The 20,734-nt window shown below is 42.2% G+C and overlaps 1 protein-coding gene across 1 annotated transcript; it reads left to right on the top strand.

Annotated features, from left to right (window-relative positions):
• Positions 1 to 18,310: 18,310 nt before the first annotated feature.
• ptger4c (prostaglandin E receptor 4 (subtype EP4) c) lies at positions 18,311 to 19,887 on the top strand. Its single transcript, XM_085379129.1, has 2 exons — positions 18,311 to 19,165; positions 19,294 to 19,887. Exons 1-2 carry the CDS (start codon positions 18,311 to 18,313, stop codon positions 19,885 to 19,887), a joined length of 1,449 nt encoding a protein of 482 aa, XP_085235255.1.
• Positions 19,888 to 20,734: the final 847 nt, after the last annotated feature.

The following is a 20,734-nucleotide window of genomic DNA, read 5'->3' as shown; positions in this document are numbered from 1 at the left end:
ACAACAATCCAGCGTTGAACAGCTGATCTCCTCCTTCTGATATACCAGCTGGTCTGATGAGGCCCAGGTGTGCATGATCCGGGAGGGCGTGGGCCGAGGGCGTGAACCCGCCATGAGTTCCGCCCCGGCAAAACAGGGGAGGGGGAGAGAGATTGCTGATCAGTGCCTTGCCGACCCCGCAGGTCGTGACAGTCATTCTTGACTCTGAAATCAAATTAGTTAGTTATGCCCTATTAAATGTGTCTATTAAACATTAAAGACTTTTAACTTTCTTTAATTTTTAATTTTCTGTTGCCTTGACAACTGTAATTTTCTTTATGTATGAAGCTGCCACTCAGCCTTGTACCAATACGAGATGCCACATCTTCCCTGTAGATTCTTTTTTTTTTATTTTAAGTAAAGAATTATTTAAACATTCTTTCATTTGTTTTATAAGTAATATAGGTGCAGAAACCCTCTCATATAACCTGGTGCCTGTCCGTGAAAAGCTCTCCAAGTCAGTAAAAGAATCATGCGCTCTGAAATAAACCAGAAGCCAATGTAGCTGCATCAAGATTGGAGTTACATGTCAAAACTGGGAGGATTTTGCAGGAGCATTTTAAACAACCTGCAACCGTTCTAGGGAGGTTTTGCTAAGATGTATATAGTGCATTGCAGTAATTCAATTGTGACGAAACAAAAGCATGAATAATAATTTCCAGTTCAGAATGTGACAAAATGGAGTTTAATGGAGCAATATTTCTTAGATGATGAAAACAGGAATGAACAACAGACATTGACATGTGCATCCAAAGTAAAACCAGAATCAAAGGTTATACCATGGTGTCTAACAGAGGTTTGTGCCAAAAACAAGATGTCCAAGTGTCTCCTTTATCCCAGACATGCATTTTTCTGGTGTAATGACAATTATTTCAGTCCTTCATTGCTGGCACCAGATTATTTTTCTCAAAATCTGACCTCAAAACTAATTCCAGACCCCTTACATCTGACTACTCACTGCTCTCCACTGCTTTGAGAGATAGGGATCAGAGGACAGGCACAACGGCAGGCTATAAGAGAATTAGCTAACACTGCTGAGAGGACCAGTCACTGGCTATGGTTAAAAAGGGCTGACATCCCTTGGGCAGCTAAGGCAGTCAGCTAACCAGGAGAGAAAATAAAATATTCTGCTCTTCTCCCCTCTGCTCTTCTCCCCTTCTCTGGGAGGCAGTTGGGAGGCGGAGCGTACAGCCCGATCCGGCGGGAAGGTGTGGGAAGCCAGAGCTGGCCCCTTCCGGCTCTGTTTTCTGCTCTCTCCTATCTTGTCCCGTTTGTCTTACTTCTCTTTATCACCTTTTCTATCCCTCTGAAGAAGTGAGGTTCCATAAATGCTAAAGACGTTGCAGTTGCAGTGAATAGATAGGAGAAAATAAACTGTAGAAAACTAAACAGAAGAAAGAATAAGAGAAATACGAATTTAACATAAACCAGTGACACACTCCAGGGCCTGATCAACCCCGGCAGGGCCTCCTTGGATGAGGGTGTCTAGTGATAATGGCTGAAACACCCGATGAATCCAAGGTCCACCACTGACGATGTGTCCCAAATCTTAATATGATAATCTAGATGAGATCTAGATTGAGGCAATGGTACCACTGCGCCACCCAATATCAAGATATGTTATCTAGATGAATAATGGCATGTTCCTGTTACGAAATGTTCCTCTCACATCTTTCCAGTGGAGTGTTTTGTATGGCCACAAACACACACACACATTCACCTTAACACAGACACACAATTCAAAGTTCAAATTTTATAGCCTGCAACTGTTGACTGTGTGGTTTCAGTTCTGACATCCCACACACTGTCCACGCAACTTCACTAAATGTAACATGTTTGTGTATTTCTGTGTGTGTGTGTGGGTGCGCGTGTGTGTGTCAGCATTGTCTTTGCATTACATAGCTCTCCTATTTCAGGAATTAATGTTGGTATCCCGGATCATCAGATCATCTTTTTTCTTTCCACACAGTGAGAGCTGACGTGACTGTTTCATGTTGTTATCACTGCTATCACAGTGATATGAAATCTAATACTGGGCCATCATGAGGCAAGTTTTATTAAGTTTTCTCCTTCAGCTCATCAAAATTTTGTCTATAATAAAATATGCATTGTGTGAAAGTGATACTTATAATGACATTGACACTAAATGGTTCAGCGCTGTAGATCGCAGGGATAATATTTAATATTATTTGAATACTTTTACTGAAGATAAGACAAGGAGATTTATTTCCTAATAACCTTAATGATTACTGCTCTAACGAGGCCTCAGTGCTCAGTGGATGGTCTTCACTGTGAATAGAAATATGAACTGATTTAAACTTCATTGTCCTGAGCAATTTGCTTGGTTCCTATTCAAAATCCTCATTTATTAATCTTGTTTTGCAATAATTCAGAAAAAGGAACAAGGATGCCAAACAATATTTTTACTGGAGAATTTTATGAGAGACAAAAAAAAAAAAAAAAAAAGAGGACATTCTTCCGTAGCTCATAAACTGAAGAGCAAGGTTTGGTAATTTACATGAAAAATGTAATCGATACACACTGAATTTCACGAGATAGCACTACATCTTCAAGAGGAATTAAAAATACACTTAACACATTATAGCAATACATTTTGTGGCAAAATCTTATAGAGCAGGTGATATTGCTTTTTTCTACCTGCAAATGTGACAGTGAAGGTTTAGATAATTTACAAAGTCATAAACAGACAGTTACCCTATAACAATTACGTGACAAGTTACTGGAATCGTTTAGCATACAGATGAAGAACAAAACTAGTGGGAGAACTTTGTTGATGATGGATGGAGTGCAGCAGAGGGAGCTGTTCCAGAGCTGAGCCCACTGGAGAATATTAAAGAGGAGACCAGACGCAAAGACGCTAAGCTGGGCTGGAAGCTGTTAGCACTACTGAAGCAGTATAACCTGATGTTGAGTGAACGACTCTTAAATATGCAGCTGGCTGATAAGCCGAGGGAGAGCAGGTGTGCTAGCCAGAGATCCAGTCGAAGCCGGTTGCATGACCTCATAGCTGTAGTAAGATTTACCTGCTCACACACCAGACCTCAGGGAAGAGAGACAAAGGAACTGTTGGAGGATAAGTGAGGAAAAGTCAAAGAAAAGGGGAGAAAAACAAAGGAAAGGCAGAAGTATCAGGGCACGAGGGACCATGATGGCTATGTTTTGGGTATGATGGTACATGCACACACTGAAAACAATAGTAGTAACACCCCTGAAGCTGTTAAAGAACTGCAGTGGATGAACATTTCAGTGTGGCTTTGCTCACAGTGAAGCTGCACAAACACGAGCTGAACAAAACCAGGATATTAATAAGACTAAAGGCCATCTGACGCATTGTGTAAATTAGAGAACTTTGGAGTTACCAGGCGGTGTGGTTTATAACCCGGGAGACAAAATTATGCAGCCTTTCATCGTGCTCTTGGCAGCAGTCCCTTTCTCCTGGATAGAGCTCTGCACACACAGATGACATGTTGGCAGTCAAAACGTATCGAAAAATCGTTAATGGGTACTGCGTAGGTGTAGGTTTGTGCTATTCTTGGTTTCACATTGGTCATAAGTATTTAAAAAAAACAAAAAAAACAAAAAACTTTCACTGCAGCCATTTTTTCTTTCACAATTATTCCTCTTTGCGGTGAACTCACTGCAGTTTCCTTCGGCAGTCACACAAACTTTGTCACTCAGTCAACATTTGACCCCTGAAAAGCATAATTTCCACTGCTCTTTGGTGGACTTAATGCAAGTGAATCTTCCCACAATCGTTTGCTTTTAACAGCCAGAGAGTTACAGAAAGGGTGGTGTTTGCTTATTCTGAATACAGTACGACATTGTGAAAGCAAGTATGTCACAAAACGGCTGTGTGCAAGCAGGAGAACGCAAACTCACCAAAATGGGAACTTGACTCAAAAATGCAGCTTTATTTGCTGAGCAGAAGTAAAGGTGATACAAAACAATGCAAATTCAACTGGGGGAAACTAATACACCAGGAGACACGGGAGAACCACACACAGCTATGAGGGAGGACACGACACTGACAGAAAGAAACACAGGGCTTAAATACACTGAGGGATAACAAGGGTAATGAGACACAGAAGGAGAGCACAGCTGGGAGTAATTAGACTGAACGAGACAAGGGAAGCAAGACTAGAAACACTGACATGGGACAAAGATCTTCAAAGTAAAACAGGAAACACACTGACTGAACTCAAGACATGTAAACCTAACAGACTGCGGAGACAGAACATAAGGACCTGAAACATGGGACAGAAAGGCACACTAGACACAACACGGAACAAAGGGAAGCCATCACACAAAACCTAAGAACTAAACCCTTGACAACCATAACTAAAACCTAGGGAAATGACAATAATCAAAACAGTACAACCAAGGAACATAAACCATAATATAAAAATACAAGAACTCAAAATACTGGTTCATAAAGACCCAGAACCGTGACAAAGTACATGAATGCAGCATCCTCTGTTTCTGAGTAAGATCAACTCCTTGCGTGTTCAGTCTATTTACAACACACTTAAAGGTGTTTTCACATCTTTCAGCTGGTAAAATTAGCTTTAGTCATCGTTTTCATAAGGCAAAGCTAGCATCCCTTTAAAAGTCAAAGTCAATAACAGATGCAAACTTGGTAACCTACCTAGTTAGCATTTACTGTTCAGCTACTTTTATAAATTATAGTCCAAAAATAGTTTTATTGTAACAACTGTTACAACTGACTTAACCTCAACTCAATGACACCTTGCAGTCATTGAGTTGATAATGAACTCCTCTGTATCCCAGAGTATTCTAGAGTCAAATGTGAGGCCACCTGTCTGACAGCTAGAGCTTGACCCAGACTAGGTTATGCAAAAGGACACTGATCCCAAGCACACCTATAAATCTACAACAAAATGTCTGAAAAAGAAAAGAATCAAGATGTTCCAGTGTCAACATCAGACGTAAGACCTTAAGAGAGCCTCAGTGAACTGCAGCAATGCTGTAAAGTAGCAGTATGCTTCGTCAATATGCTAGCGGAGGAGATTATCCCCACTGCGAGAGTCACCACATTCCCAAACCAGAAACCGTGGATGGACAGATCGATCCGCACTGCAGTAAACGCCAGGACCGCCTCCTACAACGCGGGTCTCGCCACTGGCGATATGAGTGCCTACAAAGCGGCCTCATACGGCGCGCGGTGAGAGATGCCAAACGCCGGTACCGGGAACGTGTGGAGTCCCGCTTCCACCAGGGCGACACACGGAGTATGTGGCACGGACTACGCACCATTACGGACTACAAAGCCAGGGACACTGCGCCGATCAACGCCGACTCTGCATTCACCAACGAGCTGAATCGGTTCTACGCCCGTTTCGAGGTTAGCCAGGTGGCTAATGCTATCTACTGCCTGACTACTGAGGACAGTGACGTCATCAGCGAGAGACCGGTGACCAGCATCGCGGAGCATGACGTCCGAGCGGCACTGAGGAGAGTGAACACAAGGAAAGCGGCGGGGCCAGACGGCATCACCGGCCGTCTGCTGCACTGCTGTGCTGACCAGCTAGCAGGTGTGTTCACTTACATCTTCAACGAGTCCCTGGCGAAGTCTGTGGTCCCCACATGCTTCAAAAGATCCACCATCATCCCTGTGCCCAAGAACAGCAAACCCTCATCCCTGAACGATTACCGGCCAGTTGCACTGGCCTCGGTAGTAATGAAGGTGTTTGAGAGGCTGCTGAAGAACATCATCTCCTCCTCCATCCCAGACACCACAGATCCGCTGCAGTTCGCCTACAGATCCAACAGATCCACAGAGGATGCCATCGCCCACGTCCTACACACCACTCTCAGCCACGTGGACAAGAAACAGGGTAACTATGTGCGAATGCTGTTTGTTGATTACAGTTCAGCATTTAACACAATAGTGCCCTGCAGACTGTTCACAAAGCTCAGGGATCTGGGACTTAACAGCCGTCTGTGTGCATGGGTGTTGGACTTCCTCACTGGCAGAACTCAGGTGGTGAGGGTGGGCAGGTGCTTCTCCAACAGCATCACCATCAACACAGGAGCACCTCAGGGATGTGTCCTCTCACCACTGCTCTACTCCCTCTACACTTCAGACTGTGTGGCCACCCATGGCTCCAACACCATTGTGAAGTTTGCTGACGACACAGTGGTGTTGGGTGCCATCTCCAACAACGATGAGGCGGCCTACATGGATGAAGTGAAGAATCTGGCATCGTGGTGCCAGGACAACCACCTCCAGCTGAACGTCAGCAAGACCAAGGAGCTGGTGGTGGACTTCAGAAGGGGTCAGCACAGAGACTACAAGCCCATTATCATCAATGGAGCTCCAGTGGAGAGGGTGCAGTCCTTCAAGTATCTTGGTGTCCACATCTCCTCAGACCTGACATGGGCTGCCCACATTCAGGTCCACACCAAAAAGGCTAGGCAGCGCCTGTATCACCTACGACAACTGAGGAAGTTCAGGGTCTCTCCAAAGATCCTCAGGATTTTCTATACAGGCGCTGTGGAGAGCATCCTCACACAGAACATGACATCGTGGTTTGGGAACAGCTGTGTGAAGGACCAAAAAGCTCTCCAGAGAGTGATCCATACAGCAGAACGCTGCTGCAGGATTGCTCTCCCCCCGCTTCAGGACACCTACACCAGGAGATGCCGGACTAGAGCAGCGCAGATACTGAAGGACCCGTCCCATCCTGGCAACAAACTGTTCCAACTTCTGCAATCTGGTAGAAGGTTCCGCATCCTCCGGGCAAGGACAGAGAGACTCAAGAGGAGCTTCTATCCCCAAGCCATCCGTGCCCTAAACACACACACCCGCCCTCTCACATCATCTATAATTGACTGAGACAGGACTCTTCCAGACACTAAACCAAGGCACAATGTACATTTCAATTCCTTTAATTTTAAATATGTTTATATTGTCTATCCTGTAAAATAGTCAGATGTCTATTCATATTAATGTACAGAATTCACCTGCTTGCTGCCACTACTGCACATTCACCCAATGTATATACTACATACATTATATATATATATATATATATATATATATATATATATATATATATATGTATGTATGTATGTATGTATGTATGTATGTATGTATGTATGTATGTATGTATGTATGTATGTATGTATGTATATATATATATATATATATATACATACATACATACATACATACATACATACATACATACATACATACATACATACATACATACATATATGTATATATATATGTATGTATATGTATGTATATGTTCTTCCTCTACACCCCCCCAACTTTTGCACATGTCGAGGAGCGTGTCAGGCTACATTTCACTGTGTGTTATACTTGTATAACTATGCATGTGACAAATAAAGAACCTTTAACCTTGAACCTTGAAGAAGACTGGGCAGCAAGGTGAGAAAATTATTACCTCAAGTTATTGATGAGGAACATGGAATACATTGTTTTTCCACTGAGTCCTGTGAAAACTTTCCTTTTAACATGACTGTATGTGGTCATCTTTTCTCATTTTATAGTCCATTACTATAGTTTTCCTTTGGTGATACATAGTTCCCTGAAATCTTGCATGCCAGTGACGAGGTCTACTGAGCCATTTGAAGGTATCCAGCTTCCTTCAGCTGGCTCCAGTTTCCAAGGGAAAGGAAAAAGCCAGCTTCTGCTTTCTGGTCAGACCATCATGGAACTGCTTAGTAGTTTATGGAACCGGCTTACAATTTCAATATTAAATGCATTTCGTTATGTAAGTGAAATTAAAACTGGATGGAAAATCTGTTATTTCTATGTGCTTTAAACTGGTTACTTTTTCCGATGTACTATATGCTGAGAGTCTGGTCCACATATTAGTCATTACTACACCTTGCTTTTTTTCAAAACTGTCTATTCGGTTCACAAGTCAGGTTCTGTTCTGCGTATTTCCTTGAGAGCATTAATGGATGTTTGGCCAATTTATCCACTTTCTGACCCTTCAGGCCAGGAGTTGGCGTAAGGTGATCCAGATCAATATGGAGTTAACGGAAGTGCGGAGGCAAACAGACCAGAGCTTCATCTCCCTCCTGCAGGCAGTAAGGGTGGGGAGGTAACCCTGTTTCATTATCACATTTTGTTTTGTTCAAATAATGTAATTGCACCTGAAATGGTATTACATTACGTATACTAAGTGGTTTCTACTTATGTACATATGTTATAAATGTCCTTGTAGCTGTTAGGAGCACTGCAGGTCTGTTTTCTTCCAAACAGCTTTGGGATTGCTCTGATTGGCCAGGAAACCTGTTAAAGGAAGTCAGTTAACACAATTCAGGGTGACACTCTGTGTCATGGTCCACTCAGGGTTCAGACCTCAACCTGATTTAAATTCTGTGGTGGGACATTAAGAGAACAACCTAATCATAGTGCAAGGTCCAAGTCTTGATTACATATGGGGAAGGTTGCATCAGGAAGGCCATCTGAAATTCTGCGGTAAGTGGATGAAGTGGTAGGGAGTGTTCCCACGGAGGAGAGAGGGAGACAATGTCAATGCCAATGGACATGCTGGTGAAAGGAAAAGAGGTGATGAGAGGGTGTTAAGTGGGTAGAGAGATGAGAAATGCAGATGGACAGATGGTAGTGGACTTTGGAAGGTTGGAAATGGCTGTAAAGAACATATATTTCAAGAAGAGGAAGGAACACAAGGTGACATAAGAGTGGAGGAAGCTGCACACAGGTGGACTACATCTCATGGAGGTGCAATCTCAAAGAGATATGAGGCTGCAGGGTGGCATTGAGGAAGAATAATATTAGGCAGTATCAAATGTCTGTTTTCATGAACTGGCAGATCAAGAAGAAGAAGCAAGAGAAAACACATGCAAGGTTATGCAGAGTTCAGGGAGCAGTTGAGACAGACTCTGGGTGGTAGGGAAGAGTTACCAGATGACTGGGAAAGTACCAAAAGGTGTTTGGTATGTCTACTGGACAGAGGAAAGAGGGCAAGGAGACTTTAGGTCGGAATGAGCAAGTACAGGAAACGAAGAGGTTAGCAAAGAAAAAGTGGGATAGTCAGAATGATGAAGAAAGTAGACAGGAGTGCTGGGAAGCTAGGTCTACATCAAAGAGAGAGGTGGCAAGACTAAAGGAAAAGTCTTACAGTAAATTGTGAGGTTGGACTGTAAGGAAGGAGTAAAGGGTTGATTATATCAATTGGCTAGAGAGAGACTGGAAAGGATGTGCAGCAGATTAGGGTGATTAAGGATGGAGATGGAAATGTGCTAATGAGTGGAGGGAGTGTGTTGAAGATGGAAGGACGACTTCGAGGTGGGATTAAATCAGAGATCTGCTTTCAGTCCCTTCTTGTTTCCAAAGTTGATAGATAGCCAGACGGATGAGGTCAGGCAGGAGTCTTTGTGGACAATGATGTTGCAGATGACTTTGTGATCTGTAGTGAGAGTAGCAGGTGGAAGCGAGCCTGGAGAGATGGAGGTGTGCTCTAAAGAGAAGAGGAATGAAAGTCAGTAAAAGCAAAATAGAATATACGAGTGTGAATGAGAGGGAGACGGGTGAAAAGGTGACTAAGTAAGTACCAAAAGGTGTCAACCGTTCAAAGCAACAGACAAGGCACAAGAGAGGTGAAAAAAGATAACAGCAAAGTTAACATTTACAAGATGGTAGTGAGACTTGCTGTGATTATAAGGTTATATTGCTTTAATAGTCTAACAGCCTCCAGCTTCAGTTTATCTTCTTTGGAGCTCCTCTCCTAATATTCTCCTTGCTGGTCTCCAGTGCCCTCTAACAGTCCCCTCTGGTGCACTCCATCCATCATCAGCACAGTTCTCTGTTACACATTCCCACTAGTTCTGTTTTCCCTCTCTATGCTAAACAATTCCAATAATTTGTCACTTAAATGTGTAATATGTATAGTGTATTTTTATTTCCTCTTGAATAACAGTAAATAGTGTTATGTTATGAAATTCATTGTGTATCAGTGAATTTTCATGTCACTAATCAAACCCTGCTCCTCAGTTTACAAGCTAGGGAACTTCACCTGTGAAAATAATGACTGCAATCCTTTTTCTTTTTTCTGAACTACTGCAAAACAAGATTCACAGACGAGGATTTTGAAGAGAAACCAAACAAAACGCAGAGCCGGAAGCCAGAACAGAGACTTCTTTTGTGTTCACAGTGAAGACTATTCACTGAGCACTGAGGCATCGTTAGTGTAGTAATAATCAGTTTTTATGATTTTGTATTTTCCTTTTCTTTTAAATTTTAGTTTGAGGTTTTTATTGCTCATATTTCAGTGTAGTTTCAGTTTTTCATCTTTTGAAACCAGTTGATTCCCAGTCTTGACATTTAAAGTGTGCGTGTGTGTGTGTTTGTGTGTGTGTGTACTATGTTTACATATCTTTGTGGGGACCAACTGCCCTTGTGGGGACAGTTAGTGCTAGCTCACATGATGAAAATGTGTAATATTCTGCTGCCACCTGACGCATGAGACCAAGACACAGTATGGAAGACCATTAATGCTGACGGCTGCATTGTCATCATCTCCACTGAGAGGGGTGTAAAAAGAGAGAGGGGGTCTTCTACATTAGGACCATAATAATGAATTTTCTTCAGGCGCAAACAGTGCAAACACACAAGGGGGACAACCACTAGAATTTATAGGGAAATGTTAATCTTGTTATTCATTATATATTTTAGTTTTTAGTGTAAAAAGCTACCTAACTCTTAAACCCTTTTAAAATATCAGCCCTCCTACACACACACACACACACACACACACACACACACATATATATCATATTATAATATATATATATATATCTCGCCACCAACACCTCTAACAGATCTCAGGATCTCTAGCAGATTTGGAGCATATTCAGAGAGGATGGCAGATGAATTTCCCACTTGACTGTGCTATGATCTCCAGGCTCCTCAAATATGAAAACAGCTCACAGATGGAAATGTGTCGGACACACAAACACTGTATACACATAAACAAACTTGACTGAGGCACATATGTAGCAGGGCATGTGTGGGATGTTAGTGCTGAAAAATATGAAACACTGACATTGAGCTTTGGTTTGTTCGTACGTGTGTGTGTGAGTGTGCATTTGCAAATGCTCGAAGGACAGATGTGTATGGCCTTCGGAGTTTACCACAACAGCAGTGTACAAGAAAACAACACTGTAGCTTTATAAGACGCAGATTATTTTTGGCCATTAATTGGAATCCACTGGTAATGCAGAAATGAAAAAGACAGTTTTAAGACAGTTTTAAAAATAGTTTGCTCCAGAGGTTAAAGGCATTGCCAGAAAAACAAATAAGACTTAATTGGCGTACAGGGACAAAGAAAGAGCTCCAAATAGGGGAAGCTTAGGTTTACAGACATTAAATGAGCCTTAGCCTACCTGGTGGAAGCATCGTGGCAGGCTGCAGCAGAGCAATGTAAAGAGTTTTGATTGAATATCAGTTGTGGGAAAAGAAAAATAAGATGAAGGCACATGATGACATAACGGCAGCACAATACCACTGGCAGCGCTGAACTGGGAGACATCACCATCCAGTTATAGCAGTGGAGTGCACGTCACGAACGCGGTGACATCACCACTTTAATTCTATCACTTTTCCCAGAAAGGAGACATGTCGTCAGAGTGGGGTTAAGTTAAGGGGGCGTCTTTATTTCTTTTTCTGTGCACACTTTGTTCTTTGGGGGTTTCTACACAAATAAAGCACTTTTTGCTTTTGCCTCATTAAGTTTTTCTTGTTCATTCGAGGCAAATTTCACCTGAGGGGGAAAGAAAATAGAGAACCTAATAGGAACTATTAAACCTCCAGGGCATCCACGTACATCACGGTGAAAAGTCTGTCCTACATTTCTTTTAAAGGGAATACTGAAATAACGTATAAACAAGATTAAATCTCATCTATGACTAACTGCAGGTCTGCCTTATAAAAGCAACAATGATGAGAAGCGCTGGCATTCTGTGGGTGGGTTTGTCTTAGTCCTTTTACACAAAGATAAAGCAACAAAGGAGACAGAATGTAGAGACTTGATAACTCTTTTGTGTCTTGCATGCACATACGTTGACAAATAAACTGAATCGCTGTGGCTTCCATAACTTGTGTGCAAGGTGCAACTCTTTGTCCTACCACCTGTACATGATGGGAAGTTTGTAGGAATTTTGCCAAATGACCTTTGCTGAAGCACCCCCAAAATGAATCAAAGTATCCCCAAATATTTCTTACTTTTTTTGACAACATTTGCTGTTTGTGTGACACACTACTAAAAATATAAAAACCATACAGTACTTTGTTGAGACGCAATATTTTAAGAACAAAAGTATAGATACCATAGATGTTCCAGCTCGCCTCCCCCCTGCTCTGGCTCTAGCTCCCTTTCTGCCAGAGCGATGGTGCCTGAGACGCAGCGGAGCGGAGGGGTGAGTGCCTGGCTTAAAACAGGACATGTTAGCTTACCCTTCAGTTACTGTTAGTTAGGTAGGAGTCACACCATGTTTCTTTTTAGCTGAAAAACATTACACCCAGGTAACCTGCAGTGTTGAAAACGTGTTTTCCGACGATGTTTGCTACCCTACAATCCGTCCTAGTCTGTAGTAAAATTTGCGACATCACACCGTCCTGTTGCTCCCATTGAAATACATACAGCCTATTTAAAATCTAAAACTTAAAATTGCCCATAGCCTGCTGTTGTTACCACTGTCCTGTTTGAAATGGAATGAGAGAAACTATTTATTTTGTCATATGTGCATGTGCCGATATTAAACCCAAGTATAAACTAGCGTTTCCTGGTTTTAGTCAGGAATTGCTAATTGGGATTCAGGCGTGTGAGGAAGAGAGCCAGAGATTAATAATAACTAATGATTAAATACAGAACGGTCTATAAACACACAGTGAATGAACAAAAGGAGAGTCGAGAAGAAACACTCAATGCATCATGGGAAACCCCCAGCAGCCTTGACCTACTGCACTTATTGTCTGCACTGAAGCACCGCAGCAATTTCCTAATGTTGTAAACCTCAACATCTGGCAATAAACCCATTCTGATTCTGATTCTGATTCTGATCCTAAGAGAAGATTAAGGGTCACCTGATCCAGTCCTAGCCAAATGCTTTATCAAAAAGGAAAGTTTAAAGCCTAATATTAAAAGTAGGGAGGGTGTCTCGGCACACTCTGAATGGTGTTAATTTGAAACTGTCTAATAATTAGACTAATTTTAGTGATATTGCACAAATGCAAGAAAGCATTCCTATATAATTGTTTAAAATGCACATTGAAGGAAAGATCCTGGTCAAAATTAATGACTCCAAGATTTCTCACAGTGTAATTGGAGGCCAAGGAAATGCCATCCAGAGGAGGGATCTGGTTAGACACCATCTAATGCTTTGCATTGCACTTGGTGAAGCAATCTGCATGCCTGGGTGCTTGATATCATACATCTGTGGCCATGAAAGTGATTAGAAAATGTGAATTCAATAATTTGGATGAGCGAGTGGTTACTTTTGCTAATATAGTGTAACGTTAGAACTGAAAACAGGACACAACAGCTAGTCCACCAATTTGTAAAAGCTTACCAGATGAACTCATGTGCTCAGCTGAAGTTGCTTTACACGTTCCCCTGTGAACAGGTGATATCACATTATCTTGCCAGCAGTTAAGCCAGTATGACAACGTTCATTTTGTTTGCAAAGGCATCACATGCTGATCAATAGCCAGCTTCTATATTGATCCTGTGTTGAAGACAGAAACAACTCCTGGGATTTTTTAAAAATGTAACAACCATTGAGAATCTTCTAAAGCTGCTCTGTGTTATTTCACAGTGAGAACTGAAGTGCCCTCTAAAAGTCATTAACACCATTTAACCAACTGTTGTTTGCCACACCTGTAATGGCCAACCTTCCTTTACAGCCAGCGTAATGAATTTGCTCAACAGGATCTCAGCATCCTTCAGTACTGCTTATGACCTCCAAGGACAATTGATTAGTGGGTCTGAGAAGTGATCAGTGTTGGTCAAGTTACTTGAAAAAAGTAATCAGTAACTAATTACTGATTACTTCCCCCAAAAAATAATCCCGTTACTTTACTGATTACTTATTTTCAAAAGTAATTAATTACTTAGTTACTTAGTTACTTTTTAAAAACACGATTTACAACCTGAAGAGGTGATAAAGCGATAGATCTTTCAGCCCAATTCTACTTTTTCTGCATAATCCATCATACAAAATGTAATCAAATGGAAAAGTCTCTTTTTTTTACTTGTTTTATCAGTTTTAATCTTTTAACTTTATGCATCAAGCAAAAATTTAATTATATGCAACATTCTCTGACTTGAATAAATTAGTTTAACATTTAAACCTATTTTCTGCACATTCCAGCACATAAAATAAAATATTTTTTGTGTTTACACTCAGTCTTTCAAATAGATGCAAGTAAAACACAGCAGAAAATAAATAAAGTCAAAGACTCAGCGGTCCTTTTGCTCTATTTTCACCTGTAAAGCAGGACTGCGGTAGGCGGAGGTTTACCCTGGTGCAGGTGTGCCGCAGCGGTCAGTGGAAGAATCCGCAGTTTCTCTGTGAGTTTCCCATTATGTCATTGCGCACTTGGTGCTTGTTTAGGGGTTTTTTTTCGCTGTAAAAAGAAGTTTTCTTCCCACGCACAACGGAGGCTAATGTTTTTGTCACTTTTTATGGAATCAAACTCAAAGTAAGGTCAGTACTTCCATGCTCATACTCTCTCCCACAATCGATATATTATCCATTGTTGATCTGCACACAGCTGTTGTCACGAACGTCGCACTCGCTTACGTCACTGTCGTGAGACATTCTGGCAAAAAAATCACGGTTGCAGTAACGCAGCGTTCCTACGGGAAAGTAACGGTAATCTAATTACCGTTTTTGCAATAGTAATCCCTTACTTTACTCGTTACTTGAAAAAAGTAATGAGATTACTGCCCATCTCTGGAAGTGATTAAAGCCCTGTAGTTTGAATAGGGATCGTCCGTCATGTATTGGGTGAGAATAAGACACACAGACAAAAGCGTTAAACCCATGTGTGCTCAGTCGAAGGGAGAAAGAGTATACTATTGTGTGAGCATCAGAGCTGCTGATCTCTGAAGGCGTTTGGTTATTACAACAGAAAGGGACGCTTCAAACCCACAATCGAACACACACCCAGGAGGCATCTGTCCCTGACGGCGGGACAGGAATCCACTTACACCGACAGAGACGGAGAGACTCTGCAACAGCGCACCGTCAGACAAATCTTACTCCTATTGTGTATGATGAATTCTTTCATTTCCACCGATTAGATTATCCTGCTGTTTCCGCTCTGTGTGTTTATGTATGTTTGTACGTGTGTATAAAGCTGCATTGTGTGGAAAATCAAACATTAAAATCGATTTTAATATTGAGATATATGTATCTGAGTACTTCCGTTGTTTTCAGGGATAACATTGTGCTTTCCATTTCACATTAGTAAATAATTCTACTTCAGACTTTATATAAAAATGTCAGAAATGATTAGCAGCATATAAGTTTGACAATCAGCAGGGAAACATCAACAACGCTCTCCACCGTTATCAGTGTTTACCATTAGAACTAAAGCAAAGACTTCAGCAGAACGACTTGTCACTGTGTGGTTAGTTTGTGAATCACCACCTCGATAAGACGATAAGAGATTCGTTCTTGACAATTGCAGCAAACGTCCACTGTTTTTTGAGCTCCATTTAGTTTGCTCTAACAGTCTGTGCGTAATTAACTCCCAATTAGCAAGGGAGCGGCTCCTCATCACTGAGCCTGTGGGCTGACGTCGTGCAGTCTGACTCCTAGACTGCTCTGGTTCAATCCAAACGCTTTGAAAAAAAATATGAACGGATTAAAGACTAAACAACATTTAGAGAAGTAGTAAATTATTCATTATGATGACTTATGATGAATTATAATTTCACCCACAGGCTAATTCCTCTCGACATTTAGTCGATCTTAGTGGAATGACTAATCCGATGTATGGAGGTATGTATGAACGTATAGGAGAGAGAAAGGAGGCGATCGAGCTTGCGACGAGGCTGATAGCAATCTCACAGCTCACTGAACGTCAACTTCAAATTCAGTTTTAATACACACTCCCCCATCTTTGTTTGCCGCAAGTCAGATATTTATCTGAATAAGTAAATAGATTCATAAATAAATGCATTTAGTTAACCAAGTGCAACTTCCTGTAAATGAAACTGGGTGAGGTTTGATAAATTGGTGGGCAACCGTGTACTGTGTTGACTCGTGGATGATCTGATATCCTCGTGTTGGTGTTGTTCCCAGACCATCATGAAAATGTTGTTCCAGGTTCAACATTGCAAGTGACCAATCACATTGTTGTGACGTTATTCTTGATGTTTAGACTGTGCATCTTGAGGTGCCGGTATGGTGCCAAAAAAAGTGATTGTAAACTGTTATAAATGACCTTTTGGCCTCTAATGTGTCAAATATGTGCCAAACATATCTCTCATGAATGGCATCCAATCATTTTCAGCCCGAAAGAACGTTCCACTTTTTGTGGCTTTTATATATCCATTATTTGTGCAGGTAAAAAGTCTCATTGCCATTAAAAGTGTCTTTTTTCAAAAGCCGCACCAAACACAACATCACTTTTATATAAAGATATTTTAAGTAGCCAGAAAGGACTGGATTGATCATTATAGAATACAGAGTAGGCAAAATGACGCAGAGTCATGAAGGTTTTTGCAAAACAGTCTTGACTTACAAACAAAAGCAAACAAAAGCAGACCCAAGGACTCTAAACAAGGAATTCAAAAAGAACCCCTCATTATGCAAACTCTTAACACGGTTCGCTTATCTGTTAGGGCTGATTCACTTGACAAGCATCACCGTCATCACAAGAATATCTCTATTTTTGTTTCTGATTTCCCATTATGTCATATTTCGGTGTTGAGCTCAACCTCACTCAGACTGTTTTGCCTCGGATAGGGCCACATTCATGCGACAATACACCACAGATTAACATTAGTGGCTGTAGAGCCATCAATTTAGCTAACAGCAACATGGACAGCTTGTTCCCTCGAGTCCTCTTCAACAGAGACATGTGCACCTCCATGCTCGTTCGATTGATTGCCCTTTTCGCTGGAATGTGTGGATTTCATTTGATAGCACCGTGCTCGATTTTGACATCAGATTACACACAAAAAAAAAAGATATGAAAGAGGTGGGTGTATTTTTATAGTTTGTGAAGGAATGGTAGCTGTCTTCAAACTACAAAAAACAAAACAAAATAGCAACAAGCAAACAAAATCCGTTTCTCTTTGGAAGGTCATCGATTGCATCTCAATCGGACAGCCACCAATAACCAATAGCCTGCTGAAGGTTGACTTTGGTGGGGAGTGGTGCCAGTTGCTGGGGAGGCGCTGACCTTGGTGCTGAAGTTTAGTTTTTGCTGATCTCCACCTTTATATGTGGACCATATAAAGAGGATACTGTTGCAAACTGCACGTCAGTGAGCCGTAATCCAGAGCATTCTCACATGATGTGAATCTCAGAAAGCCTCCTTATGAAATCGGTGAGAATCAGTGAGAGCTTGTATTTTTATTATGAAAATTTGTGATCATTATTTAAAAATTTCAGGTAAAATAAGTTATTAAAAACAGATTAACCTTTTGCTCTACGTGGCTGTAGAGATATATAAATGTAGCCTATTTAATGCGGTTATTATGGCGTACACTTTGTAAGTCCGTCCAAAAATTAGACAAAAGGAGTTTAATCACTAAACGATACCAGCTATTGTCATTTGCCTGGCGGCTTTAGTGAGCTGAGACTAATGGAGTTTTACTTGCGGGGTTAATAAGGCCATCGGGGAAAAGACGCATGATTGTACTTTGAGACATGAGATCCTCGGAAACCTGCGCGCTTCCAGCCCGCACGTCACTGTCCTGACATCAGCACAGAGCTTAAATACCAGCAAATCCGAGTGGTGTAAAACAAAAACAGGCACACCTGTTGTGGTTATGCCGGGATCCGAACACAGTGCTGGAACACAACATACGTTTCACTGCTGTGTGCTTTATGCGTTTATGAGCACAAGATTCCACGCAATGTGATTTTTTTTCCTCTTCATTTTTTTGGAGAAGCATTTTGTTTTTTTCAGAGCGACTTTTCTGAAGGTCACTGAAAGTCCTTCGTGCTTTAATCTTCGTGCATTGTTACTGCTTTTTTGTTTTGTTTAATAATGATCAACCACACTGCCGCGTTTGAAGAACTGGACACAAACGTTTCTGAGCCGTCACAGCTTCTCTCGCTTAACCAGAGCGCTTTCCCTGCGCTTCGGCTCGAGTACAAGTCTCTGATCACTTCAGCCACCATGTTCGCCGTGGGCGTCCTAGGAAACCTCATCGCCATAGTGGTGCTGTGTGTCTCCAAAAAAGAACAGAAGGAAACCACTTTCTACACGCTGGTCTGCGGTATGGCCATCACGGACCTGTTGGGGACGTGCTTCACGAGCCCGGTGGTAATCGCCACGTACGTGTCTAGCCGGTGGCCAGGGGGAGCGCTGCTCTGCCACTTCTTTTCCTTTTCCATGCTTTTCTTCGGCTCCGCCGGCATGTCTATATTGTGCGCTATGGCTGTGGAGCGATACTTGGCCATAAATCACGCGTACTTTTACTCCCAGCACATAGACCGAACCATGGCGCGGTTTGCGCTCCTGGTCACCTACCTGGCGAACATCGTGCTGTGTATTATGCCCAGTTTTGGATTCGGACAGCACGTAAGCCAAATCCCCGGGACTTGGTGCTTTCTCGACTGGAGAGCAATGGATCCGCTGGGAGCTTGCTACTCGTTTCTGTACGGCGGCGTGATGATTATGTTGATCGCAGTGACTGTTTTGTGTAACTTGGCGGTGTGCAGGACGTTGGTGGGCATGAACCAGAGGACAGGAATAGTCAGGACTGAGCTGTGTGAGCAGGGGTGCTCCCGTCGACGCTTCCCTCGGCTGCCTTCGGTCACTTCTGCGGCAGAGATCCAAATGTTCTGGCTTATGATCTTGATGACCATCGTATTCCTGGTCTGCTCTATCCCATTAGTGGTAAGGGCAACAGACTATTTGTTTCTATTTGTTCTCTTATGTCTGCACCCAGTGCACATTCAGTTACTGGTCTTAGCTTTATTTGATATCATAACTCAGATATCTTCTGTCATGCTTTTGTCTCACAGGTGCGAATCTTTGTTAACCAACTATATGGCCCATCTTACATTTCTGCTGGGATGAAGCCCGACTATCGCAGCGACCTGTTGGCAGTCCGCTTCGCCTCGTTCAATCCCATATTAGACCCCTGGGTGTACATATTGTGTCGCAAAAACCTGCTATTGAAGGGCTGCGAGAAGCTAAAGAGAACAGTTAACAGGGTCAGGGATGGAGGCGGCGACAACATCGGCTGGGCAGAGGGTCAAAACTCTCCACAGTCTTTAAACAGCAACGATACCAGTTACGCTTCCATACGCACATCCAGCTACAGAAACGACCGGGACCATCACGGACTCATCCAGAATAAATCTTTTACAGACTTTGCCCTGAGACAAGCGTGGGAGTACGACACGGCCCGTGTCAGCTTTCACCCGTTCAGCGTCGAATCGACCGCGACCCTTGGCTGTGATGACGAGGTGGAGGGTAACTCCAAACAGGAGGCAGCCAAGGCATCTCCAGGGCGCAGCGTAACGCCGCTGCTTCCTGCGCACATAAGGAGAATGGACATCGTTACCTGCACGTTCAGCACACCGAGCTCCTGTGAGTCTGCGAAGTGTCTCTGAGTGAAGTTCACGAACTCCCGACAGCAGTTTTCAAGCACCTCGGCCAAACCGGGGAAGATCTCCGAACTGTGACTTAATCACGTTTGATCGGTTTAAACCGCCAAGTGTCACATCGTGTAAAATAATATCCAGTAACAACTGCAGCAGTAATCAGCACGTCACCATTAACAGCAGGTAACAGTTTTCATATGATTTAACGTGAGCTGAAAACTAGCAAAGTGCTTCAGGTTTGATCCACGTGATCCAGCGCAGCAGTTCAACAGTAGATTGTGAACTGAAGAACCACGTCAGTTCCAAAGAATCACAGAGACCAAACATTTACTTCTTCATGCTGCTTAACCTTAAAAAAAAAAGTTTAGCCAGAACAGTATGTGGTAGATTTTTTTTTACCGTAATAAAAGAAATTTCCAAACTTGGAAATTTAAATATTCATACCCCGTGGGTACAAATAAAGTGCGTGTCATTGTCATTTCATGGGTTTAAAACTCTTTAAATATGCGACGCCCTTACATGTGTTGTTGCACTACATTTCTTTTACGGGGGGCGGTGTAATTTATTTAGTTATTTATTTTTTCTACATGCTGCCAACTCGCTCAGTGCCATGTAACAGTGCTTCATGATGCAGGTATGGAGGACCACGAATGTCTTTCGTGTTTTAATAACTGCTGTTGTAAAAAGCAAATGTGATCAAATCTTATTTTAAAATAAAGAAGAAGAAAAAAACACTGTTCCCCTCACCTGTGTGAGCTCAGGTGCTTACTGGATGTGTTATTTGGTCTGTGCAGATAAATAAAGGCAGCGAAATCACCGGTTTTGCCTGTTCTGCTCAATAAAGAACAATAAGTTT

This window comes from Diplotaxodon limnothrissa, linkage group LG18, assembly GCF_057381915.1.
Source record: "Diplotaxodon limnothrissa isolate DT_005_m linkage group LG18, D_limnothrissa_male_GT1.1, whole genome shotgun sequence".
Classification (NCBI taxonomy): domain Eukaryota; kingdom Metazoa; phylum Chordata; class Actinopteri; order Cichliformes; family Cichlidae; genus Diplotaxodon; species Diplotaxodon limnothrissa.
Note: the sequence above shows the minus strand (reverse complement) of the source record. Positions and strands in the feature narration are given on the sequence as shown.